Source organism: Cricetulus griseus, chromosome 5 (genome assembly GCF_003668045.3).
Source record: "Cricetulus griseus strain 17A/GY chromosome 5, alternate assembly CriGri-PICRH-1.0, whole genome shotgun sequence".
Taxonomy (NCBI): domain Eukaryota; kingdom Metazoa; phylum Chordata; class Mammalia; order Rodentia; family Cricetidae; genus Cricetulus; species Cricetulus griseus.
The window spans coordinates 26,945,344-26,969,984 of NC_048598.1; the positions used below are offsets into that span (position 1 = coordinate 26,945,344).

General features: G+C 42.4%; 1 protein-coding gene across 1 annotated transcript in view; it reads right to left on the reverse strand.

Annotated features, from left to right (window-relative positions):
• Positions 1–22,729, reverse strand: part of Adcy10 (adenylate cyclase 10) — a 76,091-nt gene extending 53,362 nt beyond the window's left edge. The window contains exons 1-6 of the mRNA XM_035445662.1: positions 21,594–22,729; positions 6,744–6,949; positions 6,037–6,141; positions 3,669–3,707; positions 3,328–3,471; positions 1,861–2,066 (exon numbers count right to left, since the gene is read on the reverse strand). Coding sequence (XP_035301553.1) covers positions 1,861–2,066; positions 3,328–3,471; positions 3,669–3,707; positions 6,037–6,141; positions 6,744–6,891 — 642 coding nt within the window. The 5' untranslated portion in view covers positions 6,892–6,949; positions 21,594–22,729. The remainder of the gene's footprint in view (positions 1–1,860; positions 2,067–3,327; positions 3,472–3,668; positions 3,708–6,036; positions 6,142–6,743; positions 6,950–21,593) is intronic.
• Positions 22,730–24,641: the final 1,912 nt, after the last annotated feature.

A 24,641-nucleotide genomic window follows, 5' to 3' on the forward strand; every position in this document is an offset into this window, starting at 1 on the left:
TTTGAGACCGGGTCTCTCTGTGGCACAGAATGAATGATGTACCATAGCTGGCCCCTTGGACTTCTGGCCATCCTTACATCTTGGCCTCTCAGGTGCTAGAATTACAGGTATGAGCCACAAAGCCCTACTCAGCTGTTATTATTATTACTAATAGTAGTGGTGATATTTTTCAGTCTCAAAATTGGACTGTGGATTGTCTCAAACAATCCACTACTCTGTGCTACACCCACACTCCATCTACTTGTGTGTTTGTTGTTTGAGAGAAGGTCTTGCTAACTAGATAAAACTATTCTCCGATTTGAAAGGCTAGGCTCTCCAGTGCTAGGACTATAGGATGTGTACCATGTCTGGGCATCAGGTTACAAAGTATAATTTTGAATTGAGGCAGGTTGAAGTTGCCAGTAGTGCAGGCCTGTAATCCTAGCTACTTGGGATGCTGAGGCAGGAAGATCAAAAACGTAAAGATTTCCAGTGCTACGAAAGACATTCAAGGACAACCTTGGCTACTTAGTGAGACTCTGCCTCAAAAAGAAAGTACTAAAAAACGCTGGGGCTGTAGCTCAGTTAGATAGAGTACTTGCCTAGCATATGTGTGGTTCTGTTTGTTAGTACTGTCCAACAAAACTCTGTTGAAATTTTAAAGGCTTATGGGCATAGCTCACACTGAACATATGCTTAGCTCCTAAGTCCTAGGTTCCATTTTTAGCTTAAAAAGAACAGAAGCTTATTTCTTTCCAACAACTTTTTAAGACCTCAAGGGTCAGTAGATACACACACAAAGGGCCACCCGTTTATAGTTTTCCACCCCGAGGTTCTTTCTTCTTCTCTAACTCTTTCTGAACATTTGCTTTGTGTTTTGTTTTTTGAGACAGGGTTTCTCTGTGTAACAGCTCTGGCTGTCCTGGAACTCACTCTGTAGACCAGGCTAGCTTCCAACTCACAGAGACCCACCAGCCTCTGCCTCCCAAGTACTTGGACTAAATAAAGGTGTGTGCCACTACCACCTGGCTCTTTCTGAACATTTTAATTCAAATAAAACCTGAGAAAACCACATGCCCTTCTTTCTCCTCTCTCTCCTTCCTCCTCCTCCTCTTGCTCTCTCTCTCTCTCTCTCTCTCTCTCTCTCTCTCTCTCTCTCTCTCTCTCTCCTTTTCTTTCTGCAGTATGATACAGAGTTGGAGGTTATTATCCACTGAAGTCTGCTTGTTGGGGAGAGAGCCGCTTAGAGAAATGACAGTACACACCCAAAACAGGAGTGCAGGTTTCCCAGGAGAGACCCTCACCCCATTTCTTTCTTATATGTGTTTAAAAACAAAGAGTGTTAACCCCCCCCAAAAAAAATGTCTCAGGAAAACCATGAACTCTGTAGTATGATACAATGAGACTGGCTTGTCCTCGAGTCTGTGGTATTCCTGCCTCCCAAGATGCAGTAATTTAGGCCAACAACATGAAGCACCAGGCAAAAACAGATGGGTGTACATGTGGCAAATGGCTGACAGTCCACCAGGGTTAGGAGGTTGTTGGGTAGAGAAAATAAGCACTACCATTCACGGGGTACACACTGCGATCCCAGCAGCCAGGATGTGGAGACAGGAGGAACAGTAGTTTAAGGCCACCTTTAGCTATGTAATGACTTCGAGGTCAGCGTGGGCTACACGAGATCTTGTCTCAAATGAGGACTAGACTGTACAACTCTAGGCTGCCCCTAGACAGTCCCATCGCCTCATTTACTCGGTGGGGTGGGGAGCATTTCCTTCTTCAGTTCAGCAGCCCTGGCTCCTCCCACAGGACGTGTCCTCGGGCTAACCCAGACTCCGGAGTCAGCCTGCTGGCACATACTGGCAGCTGCCACACTCTCACCTTAACTGCTCTCTGATCCGGAATCCTCTCAATTTCAATCATGCTCCGGTCACAGAGCTGCCAGCAGTTTGGTGACAGAATAACATCATTCATATGGGCCATATTCTGTGCAAGGCGCACGTCATCGACAGCCTGGCCAATCACCAGAAAATAGTTGCGTGTTTCATCCCCGAAGACCAGCATGGTGATGTGGCCGGCAGCCAGTCCTGAAGAAGGCAAGTAATAGGTTTGCACAAGTTCTGGGTTGTTTCCCAGAAGCACTGGGCCTTGGAAAAATCAGAATCTTGATGTGACTACACAACCTCTAAGCAAAGTCTTACGACAATGATGAATTTATGCAATGACAAACTACCCTCTATTGTACTTAATGCTTGCTATAGAAGCTTGACAAGCAGCAAGAGATAACAATATCAGTTCCTTTATTGAGTGCTTGTTACATGCAAACCTTACATGGCTCAGGTTGTCTGTAAAGTATACAAGCTGAGGATAATCCCCTTACTATCGATACAAGATTTCATGTAGTCCAGGATGGCCTCAAACTTGTTAAATTGTCAAGGATAATTTTGAACTTCTTATCTTCCTGCTTCCACCACCCAAATGCTAGGATTAAAGTCATGCACCATCGGGCGTTGGTGGCACACACCTTTAATCCCAGCACTTGGGAGGCAGAGGCAGGCAGATCTCTGTGAGTTCGAGTCCAGCCTGGTCTCCAGAGCAAGTGCCAGGATAGGCTCCAAAGCTACACAGAGAAACCCTGTCTCGAAAAACCATAAAAAAATAAAATAAATAAAGTCATGCACCATCATACCTGGTTTGTGAAGCATCAGGAATAGAACTCAGAACGCTGTACATTGTACTCTTGCAACTGAGCTACACCTACCTACTGGTTATCTTACACTTCTCATCCTCCTGCCTCCTCTGAGTACTAAGCTTTGCCAGTATACCCGATTTATGTGGTTTTTGGGGTCCAGGGAATCTTGCAGGCTAAACAAACACTCTACTGAGTTATATCTCTAAACCCAAAGTATTTATGTCTTGAGACAAGTTTCCCTCTATAGCCTAGGCTGGCCTCAAACTCATAATAGTGTCCGTCTTGAGTGATAAAACGTAGGCACGTGACACCACAGCTGGTCTACTTTACTTTTATAATAGCCTACTATATAGACATCATGATCATCTCACATTCTCTTAAACGATGGGTGAGTAAACAAAAGTTTGTATTCTGGTCAGCCTGATTCCAACTTCAAAGCACAATGGTAGGGACCAAGCCAGCCTGTTCTAGGAGGAACCAGATCCCAACTACTACAGCATCTATTCTTTCCCCAGTGCTAGCTTACTTTTTGTTTTCTTATTTTTTGAGGTTGTCTTGTTATGTCGCCTGGGCTGGCCTCAAACTCCCAGCTATCCTCCTGCCTCAGCCTCCTGAGAGTTGGGATTACAAGCATACACCTGGCTCCAGAGACTTACCTATCTTGACTCGGATATCCAGGCCTTCTTCAGCCTCCTTGGCCTCAAACAAGCCATGGATCTCCAGGCTGCACTTTATCACCACCGTGATGATGTTTTTCAGTTGCTTCCGTTCCACCTTCCACAGGGCCAGCAACGCGTCACCTGTAAGAGAGACTCTGGGGGCTTTAGTTCTGCCCTGGACATCAGTGCACTTTGCATGAACATTGCATAAGTGTGTGCTGCTGCAAACATTTCTCAACCCAGTCCTTGGCCACAGCCCCCTGAGGTGCCTCCTTTGTAACAGGGCAGGCACCTCAGTTCTTCCTTCCTACCCTTCCCGTCTCAGTCAGCTTCCATACCTGCAAATTTTAGGATGTCTCCTCCAAAAATCAGCACTTCTAAAAAAGAAAGAAAGAAAAGTTAAGTCACACTGAGTTCTTTAGTGAAAATTGCTCATTAGTGAACTAGAAGCAGGTTTTGGGAGCATGGTGGCATGTGCCTGCGATCTTGGGCACTTGCAAGGCTGAAGCAGAAGGGGCATTGTGAATCTGAGCTCAGACTGAGCTACATAGCTGGACCTTAGACCCTGTCTCAGAGGAAGACAGAAGAAAAGTAGAAACAGGGTAGTGAGAATAGCAATTCAGAGAATACGCTTCTATCAAACATGCCTCATTACTTCCGTGTAGGTCTACCTCCTCAGCTACAGTACAGTGAGTACCACAACCAAAGTGTGTCTGTGCTCTAGAAAGCAAAAACAACAAAACAGGAAGAAGGAGGGAGGAGTTCCCCACAAGCCCTAAGAATCCTTGCCCTCCTCCCAGTGTACAAGAATACTCTCTACAGGCCAGCCTTTAAGGGAGCATGACCTGGTGGATGAATGACAAGACTCCCCGGAGAACAGGAGTAAGGAAATGGGCTCTATTGGTTGCCATTTGCTTTAGACTCTATAATGTAAGTAGATCTTTGTGTTTGCTGGTTTTATTTGGTGTTGGGGATGAACACAGGCAAGTCAGGCAAGTTAGGCCCAAAGGACACCCTACACACACACACCCCACACACTCACTCCTGCCCCTGCACACTTCTTGTTTTAACAATATTCCACAAAATTCTGAGTGCCTGCTTTGCCAAGTGGGATGCAAAAACAAATTAGATGCCCTTTTTGTGATTTTTTGGGGCTTCTCTCTCTCTCTCTCTCTCTCTCTCTCTCTCTCTCTCTCTGTGTGTGTGTGTGTGTGTGTGTGTGTGTGTAAGTGCATGCAGGTACCTACAGAGACCAGAAGATACCATTGGATCCCCTGGAACTGGAGTTATGGGTGGTTGTGAGCTGCCCTATGTGGGTGCTGGGGATTGAATCTTCTACAAGAGCAGCAAGAACTTTTTTTTTTCCATACAGGGTTTCTCTGTGGCTTTGGAGGCTGTCCTGGAACTAGCTCTTATAGACCAGGCTGGCCTTGAACTCACAGAGATCCACCTGCCTCTACTTCTCGAGTGTTGGGATTAAAGGCATGAGCTCTGGCTACTTTTCCAGAGGACCAGGTTGGCAGCTCACAAGCATCTTTAACTCAAGTTCCAGGGAACCTGACACGTTCTTCCGGCCTCTGCAGGTACCAGGCATGCATATGGTGCACAAATACCCATGCAGACACAATACCTATACACAAAATAAAATAATAAATAACTTTTAAAAACAACATTAACTAGGTGTAGTGACTTGTTCCTATAATTTCAGTATTGGGAAGCTGAGGCCAGAGGATTGATTGTCTTAAGTTCAAGATCATATCTATATAAGTCCTAGGCTAGCCTTTGCTATAGACTCAGGTCTTTATCATAAAACATACTTTCTCTCATGTAGTCTTATTAGTGAGGCTTGATTACATTCATTTAGTTGCAATATAGCATATTAAAGTACTGATGATGACTGCCCTGCTTTTTTTTTTCTTCTTGCGATAAACACCATGATCAAAATGACTGTGAGAGGAAAGAGTTTATTTTAGTTATATTTATAGTCATCATAAAGGGAAGTTAGGGCAATAATTCAAGCAGGAATAGGGAGGCAGGAATTGAAAGAGAGACCACAGAGGAGTGCTGCTTATTGGCTTGTTCCCATGGCTCACCCAGATTGTTGTTGTTTTTAATATCACTCAGGACCACCTGCCCAGGGGTAGTAGCACCCACAGTGGGCTGGTAACTCCCATGCCAGTTACTCATCAAGAAAACATCCCACAGACTCGCCAACAGGCCCCCCTGAGGGAGGCATTTTCTCAATCGAAGTTCCTTCTTTCCAGATGACTCTGGCTTGTGTTGAATTGATAAGACGGAACAGAACAAAGCTCTGCTAAGCAGAAGGCAGGCATATACACGAATAGGAATACGAAGAACTCTAAGTCACTGGACTCTCCTATTCAAATACCGACAAAGCGATGATGCGAAATGCTCTCCAGCCAAGCCCGGCACACTTACTCTCTACAATGTGCAATGCTCTCCAGCCAAGCCCGGCACACTTACTCTCTACAATGTGAAATGCTCTCCAGCCAAGCCCGGCACACTTACTCTCTACAATGTGCAATGCTCTCCAGCTAACCCCGGCACACTTACTCTCTACAATGTGCAATGCTCTCCAGCCAGCCCGGCACACTTACTCTCTACAATGTGCAATGCTCTCCAGCCAGCCCGGCACACTTACTCTCTACAATGTGCAATGCTCTCCAGCCAGCCCGGCACACTTACTCTCTACAATCGCACTTATGTAGTAGTTGAGGATCTCCACCAGCTGCTCGGCCCCTCGGTCCATGTACATGGCCGTGCTGAACTTCTCCGTCATTGCAGTAAAACCTGTAAGAAACTGCAGCTGGCTTCCTTCCAGTCCAGCAGAGCCAGCAGAGGGCTCCACCAACAGCGACAGAGCCTCAAATGACCTTTGTATCTGGTCAGGTATTAGCCATGCAGTGGTAAGGAGGGGTCAGCAGAAGCCATCTCTTCTTTCGGGGTGCCCAGTGTATACAGTGATGATGGCGTATTGTTGGAAATGAAAGGTTTTGTTCCATGGCTTACAGGCCACGTTTTTTTTCAAATTCTTCTGAAGAGATGTGTTTAATATGAGGGTATGAACACAGTAGATCATCTCCTGAATTTGTCAGTTTGTCAGGGATGTGTGTGAGACTTGGGTAAGGAGACTGTGAAATTGGGGCAGGGACACTGGAGTCAGAAGTCCCACATGGAGAACTTGAGTGTATTAAAGACATGCCTGTGACTCAAAGCTGGGGGAAAGGAAGATGAAAGCATCTGGGGGCAGAGGTCATTCTCTTTCCAATGTACACAATGATACTAACCGCTTTAATAGCCTAGGGGTTTGAAAATGGTGTCCCCACCTCACTCACAACCTGCGTGTGACTTGCTGCTCAAGCGCTTTAAGCAAACATCCTTTTTGCACTTGCCTGAAATATCAACAAACATCAGAACTCCATCGAAACATTTCACTGACGGCCGTTCTGGAGAGAAATCTCCGTAGACAATGAGGTCTGGTAAGTGAGCTGCGATTTTGACGATGGCCCGGTCTTGTAATTGCTCCCTTCGAGAACTCATGTTCAAGGATAACCGTCAGGATTTTCCAGCTCCAGAAAGCTATCTCCAAGTAAGTCTCCTAGAAACAAAAGTTGGGAAAGGAGGAACTGTAATGTGTGCTTTTGTTCCTTTTCCTAGTTTTCTCCAATGGCTATTGTTCCACCTCATGGATGGCTTACATAAATGACCGAGTCATGGCAATGCCAGAATTGGTGTGACACACGGGTGTGTATGTGTGTATACCAGGCTTTCTCTATTTGGGGGGCCACCAACCAGCTTCCAAATCATGACCCAGAGACTTATCAGTTTTGAATGTTCTGTCTAGCTTAGGCACATTTCTGGCTAGTTCTTTTAACTTGACCTGTTTCTTTTAATTTATCTTTTGCCTCAGGACTTTTCTTCTACATATCTTACTTTCACTGCTTCTTTATGTCTGCCTGTCTGTCCTGACATGTGCCTCGCTCTCTCCTTCTCTAGTTCCTTTTCCAGCCTAGATTTCTATTTATTCTCTCTGCCTGCCAGCCCTGCCTATCCCTTCTCCTATCTAGCTATTGGCTGTTCAGATCTGTATTAGACCAATCAGGTGCCTTAGACAAGCAAGGTGAAACAAATGCAACACATCTTTACATAATTAAACAAAGGCAGCATAAACAAAAGCAACACACCTTTACATGGTTAAAGTGATAGCCTACGGCATACACAAATTTAATACATCTTTGCCCAGTTAAAATAATATTCTACAACAGTGTGGGGCACAGTAGCACTATTCAATCTAGCCAGATTCCATTTCCTTTTGTTTCCTTGTCTTTCATCTTCTTTTGGCTGGTTTTCTCTTCTCCTTTATAGAAATTAAACACAGATGTGAGTTCTTGTGGGCACATACTTACACGTGGGTTATTAGGTTATCTTAGGCAAGAGATTAAGTAAACCAAGCTATCATGTTAAACAGAGTGAGAGAACTCAAAGAGGCGGGTGGGGGCAGGCAAGTGACAGTTGGAAGGCTGAAAGGGTTTTTAAGTTGTAAGTGGGAGGGTATGTTGACATTTCCTTTTACTGCCAGTTGGCTCTAAGAAAATTAGTATTGACTAAGACCTTCCTTTAGGTGGGGATATCAAATGTTCAAACTCAAGTGAGGTTAAAAAAGAATCTCTAGCTGAGCATGGTGGGATACGCCTACAATCCCAGCACTTGGAGTAGTAATGACTGAGGCAGGAGGATCATCACAGCCTGGGCCGTGGCGTCTGTGCGGTGACTAAGTCCGAGTATCGGGTGCATGCCTGGAGATTTAGTTAAACACAGAGCCGTCAGGCCGCTTGTGCTATGTGCGTCTTTCCATCTCTATTTGTCTGCTGTTTTCCAGGGAAGAGAGCAGCCTTTTCACACTTACAGCGCAGTGGAAAAACCCCAGGTATAAGAGCTCATGGAAGAAGAGCTCGTGTTTTCCCAGGTGTGGTGGGGCGAGGCCGGGCTGTAAGTCAGGACTAGAACACAGGATGCACCTGTGGTTATTGGCTGACAAGCAACTCACAGAGACCTTGTGGGGGCTGGGACCCAACACTGGGCAACAGAGTGAGACCCTATCTCAAAAAACAAGCATGGCTCCCATCTCCAGCAGGTATTCCTTGAGAACCCGCCTGCCACACACGGAGGGGAAGCAGGTAGCTAACTGTGAATCTTCGCCTCTCCCTCCTGTCCTCCGAATCTAATCCCTCAGTCTCACCCCTGCTCCCCCCCATCTGCTTCAGTGTCTCTCCCCTCTCTGCCCCCATCTCCAGTGGATCACATAGATTTTCTCCTCTAACCTAACTTCTCCCAACTCATTCCCATATCCTAGCACCCATCTCCAGCAGGACTGATTCCCCTGAGGAATGCTCAGGTGACGCCTGCAAGAGAAGTAGGCAGGCCAATGTGGCAGGTAGGAGTTTCAGACCTTCACACTCCCCTGCTTTCCTCCAAATCCAATCCTACTCTCCCCACCCTCATCCCCAGCCCTACAGCTGACATCTGCTGTGGCCTCTGCTCACTCTCTGCCCCCATTCCCAGGGACTAAGCAGACCCTGGTAGAACACCCCGTTTTCCTCCCTTCTATGGACACCCCCAGTCCTTCTAGCCCATCCCCACTCCTAAGTAACAGCTCCTAATACCTAGAAACACATTGTACCAGGGACCCCCAGTGGCCACACATATCAAGACCCCAGAAGAATTTTCTACCAGACAACACACATCTACCATACTCTCCTAAGAACCAGAGAGGTAAACAGAAGTCAAGGGACAAAACAGCCACCCAAGGAAGACCAGACCAGACATTAGCACTAGAATTACAATCTTCCCAATCTCAGATGCCTAGACACCGGCACAAAAACTCAACATCCAGGACAATATGTCTTCATTAGAGATGAGCAGCCCTACATAGCAGAGGCCCTGAGTATTCCAACATAGCAGAAAGCTTAAGAAAAAGGCCTAAAAACAGCCTTTGTGAATATGATAGAAGTCCTTAAAGAGGAAATGAATAAATCCAATAAAGAAATCCGTGAAAAACAGACAAACAGTAGAAGGAAATAAATAAAACAGTTCAAGATCTGAAAGTGGAAACAGAATCAATAAAGAAAACCTAAACCGAGAGAAATCTGGGTATGAAAAACTTAACAGAAACCTCATACACAAGCCTCACTAACAGATGACAATAGATTGAAGGGAGACTCTCAGGCATTGAGAAAAAGATAGAAGAAATGAGTATTTCCTTCAAAGAAAATGTTAAACCTAAAAAACTTTAGGCACAAAATATCCATGGAACCAGGGGCACTGTGAAAAGACCAAACCTTTGAATAATTGGAATAGAAGAAGGAGAAAAAACCCAGGTCAAAGGCACAAAAAGTATTTTCAACAAAATCATAGAAGATATTTCCCTAACCTAAAGAAGAAGATGTCTATCAAGGTACAAGAAGCATACAGAATACCAAATAGACGGGACCAGAAAACAAATTCTACTTGGCATGTAATAATCAAAATACTACATGAACAGAACAAAAAAATGAATTTTAAAAGTTGTAAGGGAGAAAGACCAAGTAACATGTTGTAGGAATTTAGTAGAATCACTGTACTGGGGTAGATATTAGAATGAACAGCTGTTTTTTAGAAGCACTTTGATGTTGAAGGATCATTGTGGTAAAAGGTAAAGCATCCTTGTAGAAAACAGTGATTATTTTCTGTGATTTGTAGAATTGCATTACTGAAAGGGCACTGCAGATATCCCATGACTTTGGTCACAAGACGCCTCTGGCACACCTGAGGCACTTGTATTATTGTGTATTGCAAATGATACATAATAAAGGACTAGGGTCATGAGGGCACATGATGCTACTTTAATAAGACATGTAATTTAGATTAGGGACCTTGGTATGAGGAATTCTTTGTGTAACAATCAATAAACACACCTTTGTATGGTTGCCGGGGGTCCATCAGAGATGCTGGACCTCCCTGCTGCCACATTGGCCTTAAAATTTCAACTTGGAGTGACCTCTTTCTTCAACTGACCTGCACTACACAGTGCACCCCAACATTAACATATAAACATTGGAATAACACTGACTTCTCATTGGGGACTCTAAAAGCCAAAAGGGCCTACACAGATGTGCTTTAGACTCTAAGAGATCCCAAGGTCATAGCACTAAGTGTCTACATAAAGAAACTGAGGAGTTCTCATATTAGTAATTTAATAGCACACCTGAAAGATCTAGAACAAAAATTTAAAATTAATAAAATAAAAACATAAATAATACAAAGAATCAATAAGAGTTTATTCTTTGAGAAAATCAATAAGATTGAGAAACCTTAGTCAAATTAACTGAAGGTAGAGAGAGAAGATACAAATTAACAAAATTAGAGATGAAAAGGGGATCTAACAATAGACACTAAGGAAGTTCAGAGAATCACAAATGAAGGGACCAGCTCCCCATTTCCGCAGCCATAATAGCCGATCACGTATTTGTCTGACCTTGTCTTAGTCACTAAGGTCAGATGCCTGCCCCTTTTGGCAGTCATGACAGCTAACACATGCTTTTCTGACCTTGCCTTAGTCACTAGAGGTTAGGTGCCTGCCTCATGGCAAGGAACCAATCAGAAGTTAGCTGGTGGTAGTATGCTTTACGGCTCTGGGTGTGCTTTACGGACAGCAATGAGCATAGCAACCACCCTGGGAGGGCCTATGGGCCATAACAACCAGTTGGCCAATCAACACAGGGCAAGCCCTCCAAGCCTGGAGACACACCAATCCTGAGCCTGTGTGTATCCCTAGACCCTCCCCTTACGCTGCCCTACAAGATCTCTATGCAGCCCCTTCGAGCTGTCTTTGCTAGCCATCGCCAAGGCAGGTGGGTGAAAGACCCGAGCTAACATGGGGTTAGCTCATTAAACAACAATAAAGCCTTGTGCAGTTTGCAGCAAGCTTTCGAATCCGCCTGGTGATTGGGGTGACCGTAGTCCTGGGCTAAGACCCCAGAGGCCTGAGTTTTCCGGGGATCTAACACAAGGACATATTTCAAAAACCTGTACTCCACCAAGTTGGAAAATCTAAAAGAAATGGATACTTTTCTCAAAATATACCAACTATCAAAGTTGAGTCAAGATCAGATAACCAATTTAAACAGATCTATAACCCCTCCCAAAATAGAATAAGTAATGAAGTCTACCAACTGAAAAAAGTCGAGGACCAGATAGTTTTAGCACAGAATTCTACTAGACTTTAAAAGAGGAGTTAATACCAATACTTCTCAAATTAGTCCACAAAACAGAAACAAGGAACATTGCTCAATTTGTTTGGATGCCATAGTTACCCTGATACCTAAACCACATAAAGATCCAACAAAGAAGGAGAAGTGCAGACCAAATTCCTTTATAAATATAGATACAAATATTCCCCCAAAATACTTGCAAACTAAATTCAAGAACCCATCAAAAAGATCATTCACCATGATCAAGTAGGCTTCATCACAAAGATGCAGGTATAGCTTAACATAAATAAACTGATAAATGTATTCCACCATATGAACAACCTGAAAGACAAAAACTGCATAATAACCTCATTAAAAGGAAAAAGGGACTTTGACAAAACCCAACACCCCTTCACGATCAAAATTCTGAAGAAATTAGAGATATAAGAGACATATTTCAACATATTAAAGGTGGTTTACAGCAGGCCCATAGCCAACATCAACTTAGCAGAGAGACTCAAAGGAATTCCATTACAACCAGGAACAGGACAAGGTTGTTCACTCTACAACTATTCAATACAGTACTTGAAGTCTTAGCTAAAGCAATAAGATAAGTGAATGAGATCAAGGGGATACAAATTGGAAAGGCTGACATGATAGTATACATAAGTGACCCTAAAAATTCTAGCTTGGACCTTCTACAGCTGATAAACTGTTTCAGCAAAGTACAAAATAGGATACAAAACTAACTCACAAAAATCAATAGCCCTCCTATATACAAATGACAAATGGACTGAGAAAGAAATCAGGGAAACACCCTTACAGTAGCCTCAAAAATATAAAATATCTTGAGATAACACTATTCAAGCAAGTGAAAGACTTGAATAATAAAAACTTTAAGACATTGAAGATGTCAGAGATGGAAAGATCTCTCATGCTCATGAATCAGTAGTAAAATGGCCATCCAAACAAAAGCAATCAACAGATTCAATCCAATTCCAATCAAAATTCCAACACAATTCTTCACAGATCTTTAATATAATTTTCAGCTTCATATGGAAACACACACACACACACACACACACAAAACTACAAAAAACAAACAAACAGAGCTGGATAGTGGTGGCACACGCCTTTAGTCCCAGCACTTGAGAGGCAGAGGCAGGAGGAACTCTATGAGTTCGAGATCAGAGATCAGCCTGGTCTACAAGAGCTAGTTCCAGGACAGCCTCCTAAGCCACAGAGAAAGCCTGTCTCAAAAAACCAAAACCAAAACCAAACAAACAGGATAGTTAAAACAACCCTGAGTAATAAAAGAACTGCTGGAGGTCATATACCACCCTCAAACACAAATTGTACTACAGAGCTATAGTAATAAAAACATCATGGTATTGGCACAAAAACAGATACCTTGATCAATGGGATCGAAATGAAGACCCAGACAAAAATCCACACACCCGTGTGCACCTGAGTTTTTATTAAAAACCCAGAAACACACATTAGAAAAAAGATAGCATCTTGGGGGCTGGAGAGATGGCTCAGAGGTTAAGAGCACTGGTTGCTCTTCCAGGGGTCCTGAGTTCAATTCCCAGCAACATGGCTCACAACCATTTGTTATGAGATCTGGTGCCTTCTTCTGGTGTGCAGAAGGAAGACATGGAAGCAGAATGCTGTATACAAAATAAATAAATAAAATCTTTAAAAAAAAGACAGCATCTTGAACAAATGGTGCTGGTTAAACTGGATGGCTGCATGAAGCAGATTGAAAACAGATCCATACTTATCACCCTGCATAAAACTCAACTCCAAATGGATCAAAGAATCAACATAAGACCAGATACACTGAATGTGATAGAACAGAAACTGGAGAATAGCCTTGAAGTCATTGACACAGGAAAAGACTTTTTGAACAGATCATTGATGGCACAGACACTAAGATCAATGATAAATAGGACCTCATGAAAGTGGAAAGCTTCTACATGTCAAAGGACGGAATTATTTGCACAAAGCAGCTGCCTACAGAATGGGAAAGTATTTTTACCAACTACACATTCAACAGAGGGCTAATATCCAAAATATATAAAAAATTTAAAAACTGGATATCAAGAAAACAAATAATCCAATTAAAAAATGGGCTAAGGATCTAAACAGAATTCTTAAAAGAAGTTACTCAAATGGTTGAGAAGCACTTAAAGCTCAACAACCCCGCATCAGAGAAATGCAAATCAAAACTACAATGACACTTCATCTTATACCAGCCAGAAGGGCCAAGATTAATAAAACAAATGACAGCTCATGCTAGTGAGGATGTGGAGTAAGGAGAACACTCATGCACTGCTGATGGGAGTGTGCACTTGTACAGTCACCCTGGGAATAGTAGGTTAGTTCACATGCTTAGTGGTAGATGGCCAACAGAAAATGAAATTATGAGCATCTTTGGAGGTTCCCTGAATTTAGTTTTTATTTTTACTCTTCTTTTCTTTAAATTTGGTTTTTTAAGACTGTGTTTCTCTGCCTAGCTCTGGGTGTCCTGGAATTTGCTCTGTAGACCAGGCTGGCCTTGTACTCATATATCTGCCTGCTTCTGCTGGGATTAAAGGTGTACGTCACCACAACCCAGCTATTATATTTTATTATATATTGTATTATATATGTATTTATATCTATATATTAGATATACATTATATATTCACTATATATGCACACACACACACACACACACACACACACACACACAGTTTTTTACCCTAGAGAAATCGCATGTATATATATAGCTTCTGGTTTTGTGTTTTTATAGGATTTCTGAATGTATCTCTGCATCTGTATTTATTTCTTGTGTCATTTCTTGGGTGCTTCCCCTTCTGTTTGTTTTGTCTTTACAATTTGTTTGTTTTAGATGTACGTTGCTTTTCTAAGAAGAGGCAGAAAAGGGGTGGGTCTGGATGGGAGGGGAGGTATGTGTGGGGAGGAAATGGGAGGAGTGGGGGGAGGGGAAACCATAATCAGACTATATTGTGTGCATGGGGGAATCTATTTTTTTTTTTTGAGACAGGGTTTCTCTGTGTAGCTTTGGAGCCTATTCTAGCACTCGCTCTGGAGACCAGGCTGGCCTTGAACTCACAGAGATCCACCTGCCTCTGCCTCCTGAGTGCTGGGATTAAAGGCGTGCGCCACTAATGCCCGGCTGGGGGAATCTATTTTCAATCAAAGAAAAACAAACAAACAAACAAACAAACACTCCAACAATGCAAAAACTCACAAGCCCAAAGAAAAACAAAACAGAGGCAAACAAAACAAAAAGAAGGAAGAAATGCAAAAAGGAAAATGAAATCCACTCTGCTGGTCTGAGCAGCGCTGGCCTCTCCCAGTCTTCAGAGGAAGCCTCGTTCCTGGAAAAGGTAGCACAGGACAGAATAGGAAACAGAGCTGCTATCTTGGGGTTGGTTCCCAGTCAGCAGGAAAGAACTGGCTGGTAATTTTAACCAGAAACTGCCCTACCAGAAAAATAGAGCAATCACATATGTTTCCTAATATTTTTTAAGAAGTGAGGGAAACATTAACCTACTTGAAAAACTTTAAAATGTTTCTAAATTTAAAATTTAGAGACCTCTAAAATGAATATTTCCATGCTATATAACTAGAGATGTTTTAAAAATAAAGATAAAATCTGGATATAATGTGTCTTGGGAGGTGTCAGTCCTGGTTTTGACTCACAGCACAAATTCTGTCTTGTCATAATCTCCGTGGCTAATTTTCCACCAGGTGTTTTCCTCACATGACTCCAATGCCACAGAGATAGAATTAGAAAACTAAGAGCTGCTTGCTCACACCCCCCTTTTAACGATTTATTTTTATTTTATGTGTGTGTTTTGCCTGTGTGTATGTCTGAGTATCACGTGCCTGCTGCCTGGTGTCCACTGAGGCCAGAAGAGGGTATCAGATCTCCCGGAACTGTAGCTAATAAGAGTTGTGAGTTGTCATGTGAGTGCAGGGAATTGAACCCACCCAGATCCTCTGCAAGAACAGCAAGCACTGTTAACTGCTGAACTGTTCTCTCCAGCCTCTTGAGGGCTTTAAGAAAGTCTTTTGACATGTTCTCATGTAGCCCAGGCTGGCTGCAAACTCATCATGCAGCTGAAGATGACCTTGGCACTTTTAAAAAAGATTTTACTCTGTGTGTAAATGAATGTGTGCACAAGAGAGAGAGACAGAGAGAGAGACAGACAGACAGACAGACAGACAGACAGACAGACAGACAGAGAGAATGTGTCTATGGTACCCAGAAGAGGACATCTGATTCCTTGGATCTGGAATTACAGGCCATTGTGAGCTGCCCAAGGTGGGAGCTGGGATCTTAAATCCAGTCCTCAAGATTGAGCAGCAAAAGCTCTTAACCACTGAGCCATCTCTCCAGCCCTGACTTTCAACTTAAAAACATTAATGTTTTTAATGGGTGTGCAGATAGATAGACGTGGAGGCAAGAGGACAACCTCTCGTGTTATCTCATCCTCAGAAACTCACCCAATCTCCATTTTGAGACAGAGTCTCTCATTGGCCAGAAGCTTACCAATTAGACTCAAGACACAGGTGTGAGCCGGGAGTTGGTGGCACACGCCTTTAATCCCAGCACTCGGGAGGCAGAGGCAGGTGGATCTCTGTGAGTTCGAGACCAGCCTGGTCTACAAGAGCTAGTTCCAGCCTCCAAAGCCACAGAGAAACCCTGTCTCGAAAAACAAAAACAAAAACAAAAACAAAAACAAAAAACAAAAACAAAAACAAAAGACACAGGTGTGACAATCTGAGTTTGATTCTCAGAGTCCACATGGTGGAGAGAGAACTGACTTCCACAAGCTGTTCTCTGACATCTCATCTACAGATGGCACCACACACACACACTAAATAAGTAAATAAGCAAATGAATATGAAATGAAACATTTTATTGAAACATAAATGCAAAAAAAAATCAAACAGGTCATAAAAGTACAGTTTGTATAACAAGTGAGCAAATCTAGTCAGGTCAAGAAAGAGGACAGTACCTAACTCCATAAGTCTCTCTCATGTCATCTTCTGTTCCTTTGTTTTTGTTTTTGTTTTTGTTTTTTTGAGGTGAGATCTCACTATATAACGCAGGCTGGCCTTGAACTCTTCATCACCCTGCTGGGTTTACTGTTGTGTGTCACCACACTGGGCTCCCTTCCTTTTCCTGACTTGTGATACCATAAATTACCTTTACATTTTTGAACTTTATGTGCAAGATGTATGTCCCTGGCTTTCCCTTTCATTTGTGGTATTAATCCATCTCACTGAGTGTGTATCAGTATTTGTTTAATGCTTTAGTGTTCTGCCATCTGATTATATCTCAAAGTATTTAACCATTTCACTACTAACAGATGAGCTTTCCAGTTTTAAGCATTATATGTAATATTTCCAAGAACATTCTTTTCTTCTGAGAGGACTCGCTATGTAGTCCAAGTTAAACTCGAAGCCCTCCTCAGCGTCCTAAGTGCTGGGATTAAAGGGCTTCATCATTGCCCCTGACTTTTAAGCACAATATATTCCTTTTAGGCACACACTTATGATCAGAATTTCTGGGATGCGCATACATTGAACATTTTTGGTAACAATTCTTATTTTTTGTTCATAATCATAAACTGAACTCTGAAATTTAGATCGACTTAGAGGAGAATAAAGAAGACGTGGAACCCGGAGGAGTGCAGTGAGAGCTCAGATCCCAGGGCATTGGGAGCAGATGTGGGGAGGGCATGTTCTTTCGTGATGGAAGGCACAGTCTGCTGGGCAGAATGCACAAGTCAGAAGCGTTATTAGAGCTGTCCACAGTCAACAATGGTGATCTTCCTGTTGAGCTTGGCTCCAATGCTCTCCATGGCTTCTATGATGCTCATTTGCTTCCCAAAGACCACATGCTTGCCACCTAACCATCCTTGGCAGTGAGAGGATAAACTGGGAACTCTGTGTTTTCTCCAACATTTGACATAGACAAGATACCAAGACACTAAGCTTCAGGATGAAGCCCCTCAAATTTCTTCCCACTTGGTGCCAGTGGCATTATGATATGTAAGGCAACCACCCTGGCACATGAATTCTGAAATAATTCTATGAAAGGAGGAATTCTCATAACCAAACCCTTTCTATCTCAAGCTCAGAGCACAAAGGTTTTCTGTTGTCTTTGGAGCATTGTCTGTAAATGGCTAGGTGATGTCAGCAAAGGGCTTGCCATCATGGTGTTGAAGAACATAGTGGAGCTGACCGTGGCTGCCGGTAAGAGACTACAGGAGACAGCAGCCACTGCAAAACTTGGATTTTTTAAAAAAAAATTATTATTTTTAAGTGTGTGTGTGTGTGTGTGTGTGTGCGCGTGCGCGCACACCTTATCCCCAGTCCCCCTTCTCATTTTGATGCTGGCAATTAATTCCAGGAACTTGCACATGCTAAACACGTTATACCACAGCCCAAACTTCAGAAGATCTTGCCAAACAGCTTTTCCAAAGCTGGTGCAGGAGTTCAGTTGATGTTTATCCCAGCTGAATTGTGTTACTGTAATTTAAAAATAAAATGTGTGTGTGTGTGTGTGTGTGTGTGGTGTAGGCATACATGTATATGGGTGTATGTGTCTCTGTGTACATGGGAAGCCAGAGGATAATGTTTGGTGTCCGGATAACTCTACCTTATTCCTTTGAGGCAGGCTGTCTCATTGAACTTTAGCCTGGCATTCAGCAAGTCCTGGGGAAGATTCTGTCTCTCTTTGGTGCTGGGATATAGCATAAGAAGCACATTAGATTTATTTTTTGTTTTTCCACCAACTAGGTCCAGTAACTGGCAATTATGGAGAGACAAATATTCCATCTAAGGATGAATATTCCATCTAGGAAGTTTTAGAAGTATTGGATGACTAGCTGCCTGTGAGAAGGCAATTAATATTCTCTCTCTCTCTTTTTTTGATTTTTGAGAGAATCTCTTTATGTAATTCTGGCACTCACTATGTAAACCAGGTTGGCCTTGAACTCACAAAGAGCCTCCTGCCTCTGTGCTGGCATTAAAGGCTTGTACTACCACTTCTGGCCGCTTAATGCTTTCTTAAAATACATTATTTTTTAAGTCTTAGAGAATTTCATACAACTTTTTTTATTTTAAATTTATGCATGTGCGTGTGTTTGTCTGTTTACATTCCATATGTGTTATGGTTACCATGGAGGCCAGAAGAGTGACTGTGTCAGATCTTCTGGAGCTGGAGTTGCAGGCAGCTATGAGCAGGGAACTGAACTCTGTTCATCTAGAAGAGTAGCAAGCATTCTTAACCACTGAACCATCTCTCTAGCCACAAAAATGTATTTTGATCATATTCAATCCACATTCTAATCTCCTGCACTTAATTACTTTTTATTTACTCAGAACACAAACTAAGGGGCTGGGGAAATGGCACAAGTATAGGGACCTGAGTTTGGAACCCAAGAATAGAGGAGAGCAAGATAAAAGATACCATAATAGAGGGAGCCATTATAGGTTTAAAGAGAAATCTGGTACTATTGAAATGTCCAGAGATCTACAAGGATGACACCAACTACCAATCTAAGAAACAGTGGAGAAGCTACCTTAAATGCCCTCAATCTATATTGAGATGGATAACTACCTTATATGCCATCCTAGAGCCTTCATCCAGCAGCTGATAGAAGTAGAAGCAGACACCCACAACTAAACATTGAACTGAACTGGAATCCAGTTGCAGAGAGGGAGGAGTGATGAGCAAAGGGGTCAAGACCAGGCTGGAGAAAACCACAGAAACAGCTGACCTGAACAAGGGGGAGCTCATGGACCCCAGACTGATAGCTGGGAAACCAGCATAGGACTGATCTAGACCCCATGAATGTGGGTGTCAGTGAGGAGGCCTTGGAAATCTATGGGGCCTCTTGTAGTAGATCAGTATTTATACCTAGCATCCGAATGGACTTTAGGAGCCCATTCCACATAGAGGGATACTCTCTCAGCCTAGACACATGGGAGAGGGCCTAGGCCCTATCCCAAAGGATATGACAAACTCTGAAGATCCCCCATGGAAGGCCTCGCCCTTCCTGGGGCGCAGGAAGGGTATAGGATAGGGTGTTAATGAGGGGCAGGGGAGGAGGGACGGGAAAGGGAAAGGAAAAGGGAACTGGGATTGACATGTAGAACAATCTTGTTTCTAATTCAAATAAAAAAAGAAAAAACAAAACAAAACATAAAAGTGGCAAAACCACTGGGAATATAGAGCTTCCTCAAGCTCACTGGCCTGTTAGTATGCCAAATCAATCATGAGTGATCTTGCCTGATAATAAAGACTGAGAGAGATTGTCGTGGTCCCCGACAAGAGATCAAGAAAGGATATCTGGTGTCAGCCTCTGGCCTCCACACATATACATCCACACCCACAAGTACATGCCCCCCCCCCAAAGTATACTAGTATTCTGCTGTTCTAAATAATGTGATTTGAGGACTTGGAACAGTTTTCTGTTATGATTACTAAGCAAGGAGAGCACGTGCATTTTGAGATTAAAAAGATGAAAGTGAAAGTGAAACCAGAATTATTATTGTGTATATGAGATAGGCACAATGGACTCATATAGGCCAGGCCAGCCTCAGACTTCATTTGTAGTTGAGGCTGGCCTTGATCTCCTGATCCTTCTGCTTCCATTTCCCAAATGCAAGGAATCACAGGAGTGCACCAGCACACATGGATGGTTATTTGTTCATGATCTTAAAAGGCAAGTATATCTAAAATAAATAGCTGGGCGTTCTTGAAATGTTTCTAAGGAAAAAAAATAGAAATTTCCTATTTTAGAAGAATCTTTCTGCTCTACGTTCTACAACATTAGTAAATAATAGTGGCAGAGATATTCATTCTCAACAGACTCACCACAATGTTGTAACAAATTAAGAACTTTACTGGTTGCCTTGGAACTCACTGGGTAGACCAGGTTGAGCTTGAACTCAGAGGTCTACTTGCCTCTTCTTCCCAAACACTGGGATAAGGGTTACCAAGTGGTGGTAGGGCACACCTTTAATCCCAGCACTCAGGAGGCAGAGACAGGTGGATTTCTGAGCTCAAGACTAGCCTGGTCTACAGAGCAAGTTCCAGGAGAGCCAGTACTACACAGAGAAACAAAAACTGGACACCTTGGGGGATATTATAACCTACAGAAAAGAGTTGTATAATCCTATCATTTTGAGTGCATGTGGATGGTCCCCATTGCTTGTCCAGTTCTATCACAGTCAAGCAGAATGTAAGTGCTTAAGCACTGGGGAAATACAACCAGGAATGAGGGAGGACTCCTCAAACAAAAGAGCAAGTGAGGATGCAAAGACACCACACACATTTTCTGGATAAATCAGAGTGTATCTTTCACTGTTTTAGGAAAACTTATCAGTACCAAGACATGAAGACTGTGGAGAAATTAGGATTAGTTACACCCATTATTTCCCTATTCATCTCTTGTAGAATTTTCTACTAGTTTTTCAGGTTATGCTCAACTTTTCATCAACATTGTAGTCATCTTTAAACAGAGAACAGAGGGAAATAGATGGAAAGAAATGGTGTCACAAAAGCTTGCTTGAACACTCTTATCTGGCAACTTCTCTGAGCTTTGAATGGTTTTAGTGCCTATAAACTTCTAGGTCAATGCCCTCTTGGCCAGTTCATATTGTCTCTCTCTGAACTGTCAACTCCCTCTTCAGAATTCGCAGTATCAGTCTTAGCTTTTTCCACAGCATCTTTCTAGCATCTTCACATGGTAGGTATTCACTACCTGACTGATTAAAAAGGAACAGGAAGCAAATAAGGGCAAGCTAGAAATACAGAACACCCAAGGCAAACAGGATAAGGTCCCATTTAAGCCTACAGACTTTTAATTTGGCTAAAAGGCTGGCAGATATATAAACACTGAACTTGACTGCCACTCTCCTCTGACATCTATTAGCTGTGATACTGGATGGTTTCCCTCTAGCTCTGCTATTCCCACATACCTCTGTTGTCCAAGGCTGAGGAAAAGCTTGAGCCTAGATTAGGGACTAGATCTTTCAGGAATGCAGAGAACAGGAAAGAGGTCTGGTGACATTATTTTGAAGACAGCAGAAGTGCCATGTCTGTCCATACCTGACCCATAAAATGACAGTTTTGTCAAAAAGCCGTTTTCCAGGCCACACCCTCATCAGAAGTGCATTGTTTCACGTTCGCTGACTCTGCCTCTGATTGGCTGGTGTCACCTTCCCCTCCCCCACCACTATGAGTGGTCTACTGCTTGCTCTTCAAAGACTGGCTCAATTTCAGGTTCTTATGTCTGGATATGTAAGGCAGTTAGAGAGACTGAAATAACCCCACATTGACCATGTGGAGTGTGACCGAATTTAGGCCACAGTCAATAGGTGACTATCATCAAAAGAAAAATCTCTTAAGCAAGCACACAATTTTAGTCAATAGTTTCACCATACCCTAGCTTTGTTATGCAACCCTTGTTACCACTGACCAACTTCGTTGTGAAAATGTGAATGGAAAATTACAGAAATACTCTATATTTTGAAATTACAGTTCATAGTAGCATAATGAAATCTCACTGTATCCTGTCTGGAACATGAATCATCTTTCTGTCCTGTATATTCACTCTGTACGTATGACTGGCATGGCAGATTAGTCAGCATTTTGCCACAATTGTCCCATCTTATTACTGTTGTCATTAATTTCTTACTGAAAAACCTTCAGTTGTCATAGATGTATAGACACACAGTATGCTGAGCATTTGTTATTTCTGTTTCAGCACTCCACTGGGGTGGATGGGTCTTAGAATAAACAAAAAGAGCACTGTAGTGAACAGTTTGTACCAGGGTTATAAATTTTACCAGCTGTAATGAATTTTTGACAACTTATGTCTGTCTGTTTTGAATGGTTAAGTGTGTACTTCTAACTAAATTTATTCCAAGATCACTTAAAATCTACTGAGGCCCTGTAGGGATTTAAGTTTTCTTAATCTAGTGGGACACTGGCAAATTATGTTTTAAAGGAGCTGTCCTGGTTAGTTTCATGTCAACCTGACACAAGCTAGAGTCAACAGAGAGGTGGGAACTTCAATTGAGAAAATACCTCTATAAGATCACTAGCCTGAAGCCAGGCATTGGTGGCGCACGCCTTTAATCCCAGCACTTGGGAGGCAGAGACAGGTGGATCTCTGTGAGTTCGAGGCCAGCCTGGTCTCCAGAGCAAGTGCCAGGATAGGCTCCAAAGCTATACAGAGAAACCCTGTCTTGAAAAAAAAAATCACTAGCCTGTAAGGCATTTTCTTAATTAGTGATTGATGTGGGTGGGTTCAGCCTATTGTGGGTGGGACAAGTTTTACAAGAAACTTGAGTTTTACAAGAAAACAGGCTGAGTATGCCATGGGAGCAAACCCGTACGAAGCATCCTCCATGGCCTCTAATCATCTCCTGCCTCCAAGTTCCTGCTCTGTTTGCGTTCCTATCCTCACTTCCTTCAATGAATAATATGAAAATGTAAGTCAAACACTTTCCTCCCCAACTTTGCTTTTGGTCATGGTGTTTCAATCATCACAGCAATAGAAACTCAAAATACAGGGACACATATTTGAAACTTAAAACACTAGCTGAAAATATATATGAATATCCTCCAAGTCCATTCCAATCCACAGTGTTTCAAAATGTAAAAACACATGTTTTAAGGGGGGTGTTAATTATGCTTATGTTATCGAACCCACACTCAATGTGAATCCAACTAAACAGATCTTTCAGTTGGTCAATATCAGAGCTTTTCTGTTTTGCTATACAAAGCAGCTCCAGGATTGACTTTTGCTTTAAAGAAAAGATTCTGAGCTTTGAGGTCAATCTTTGTTAACATTTAATTTTTCACTATCATTTTAACAACTTAAAAAGAAAAATCTGCTTACTATGGAAAAACAAATAGTATCACTATACTTCATCTCAGCACTTCCTTGAGTGGATGTTAAACCATAGAAAACTTAAAAGGTATTAAAAAGTTTTTGAGTCTAAAAAAGGACTCTTGGATCTATCTCCAATGGAACAGCCTTTTCTGAACTTTCTTACATTTATTTGGTATATAGCACCTGGCAGATGCTGTGCTAAAATGTTATTTTTTGGTTGTTATTTTTGGTTTTTCAAGACAGGGTTTCTCCTGGCTGTCCTGGAACTTAATCTGTAGACCAGGCTTGAATTCACAGAGAACTGCCCACCTCTGTCTCCCTGGATTCAAGGTGTGTGCCACTACCTCCTGGCAACTAAAATGCTATTTTAATAAATTTTTATAATAACCCCATGACCAGTGCTAATACTTCTTATCTTCAAACTTTACATCTCTGAGGAATATGTTCACCAGACTTCAGGCAATGTGGCAGAGCTGAGGTGAAACCCATGCTGTATTAGAGGTAGCACTGGGAAAACTTACTATGAAGCTGTCAATAAGAATTTGATAGAAAAGCTTGATGCAGAACTCAACTACATTGACTTGTGCCATGGTGAAAGTTACTCTTATGGAGTTCAGCATCTATAGTGATAGACTTGCAGTAAAAAAAACTCTTGTCTCTGAGAGTAGCTGTAAGATGAATCACTATAGTTCTGTTTTTGTTTTTTTTTGACAGTGTTCCATGTAGCTGAGGTGAACCTTGAACTCCCAACCTTCCTGCCTCCACCCATCCCCAAATGTTTGGATTACAGGCATGCACTACCATATCTACCCCTCCATTTTTTTCCCTGGGCACAACCTTGCTATATTGTTCATGCTGGTCTAGGATTCAACAGTTTCCTGCCTCAGCATCCCTAGAGTTGGGATTACTGGTGCTCATCACCCACTTCTGGCTTCAATAAAATTTGTGAACCAACAGGAGCATTGTTCATTCATGTAACTGAAAATAAGGTTTAAGATACCTTACATAAGAAACACTATTTCTTTCAGACTGGCTTCAATCTTACAAGGTATTCAAGGTATTCTCTACCTCCCAACGCCGGGATTACAGCTCTGTGGCATCATATCTGGCCAACATATACATTTTA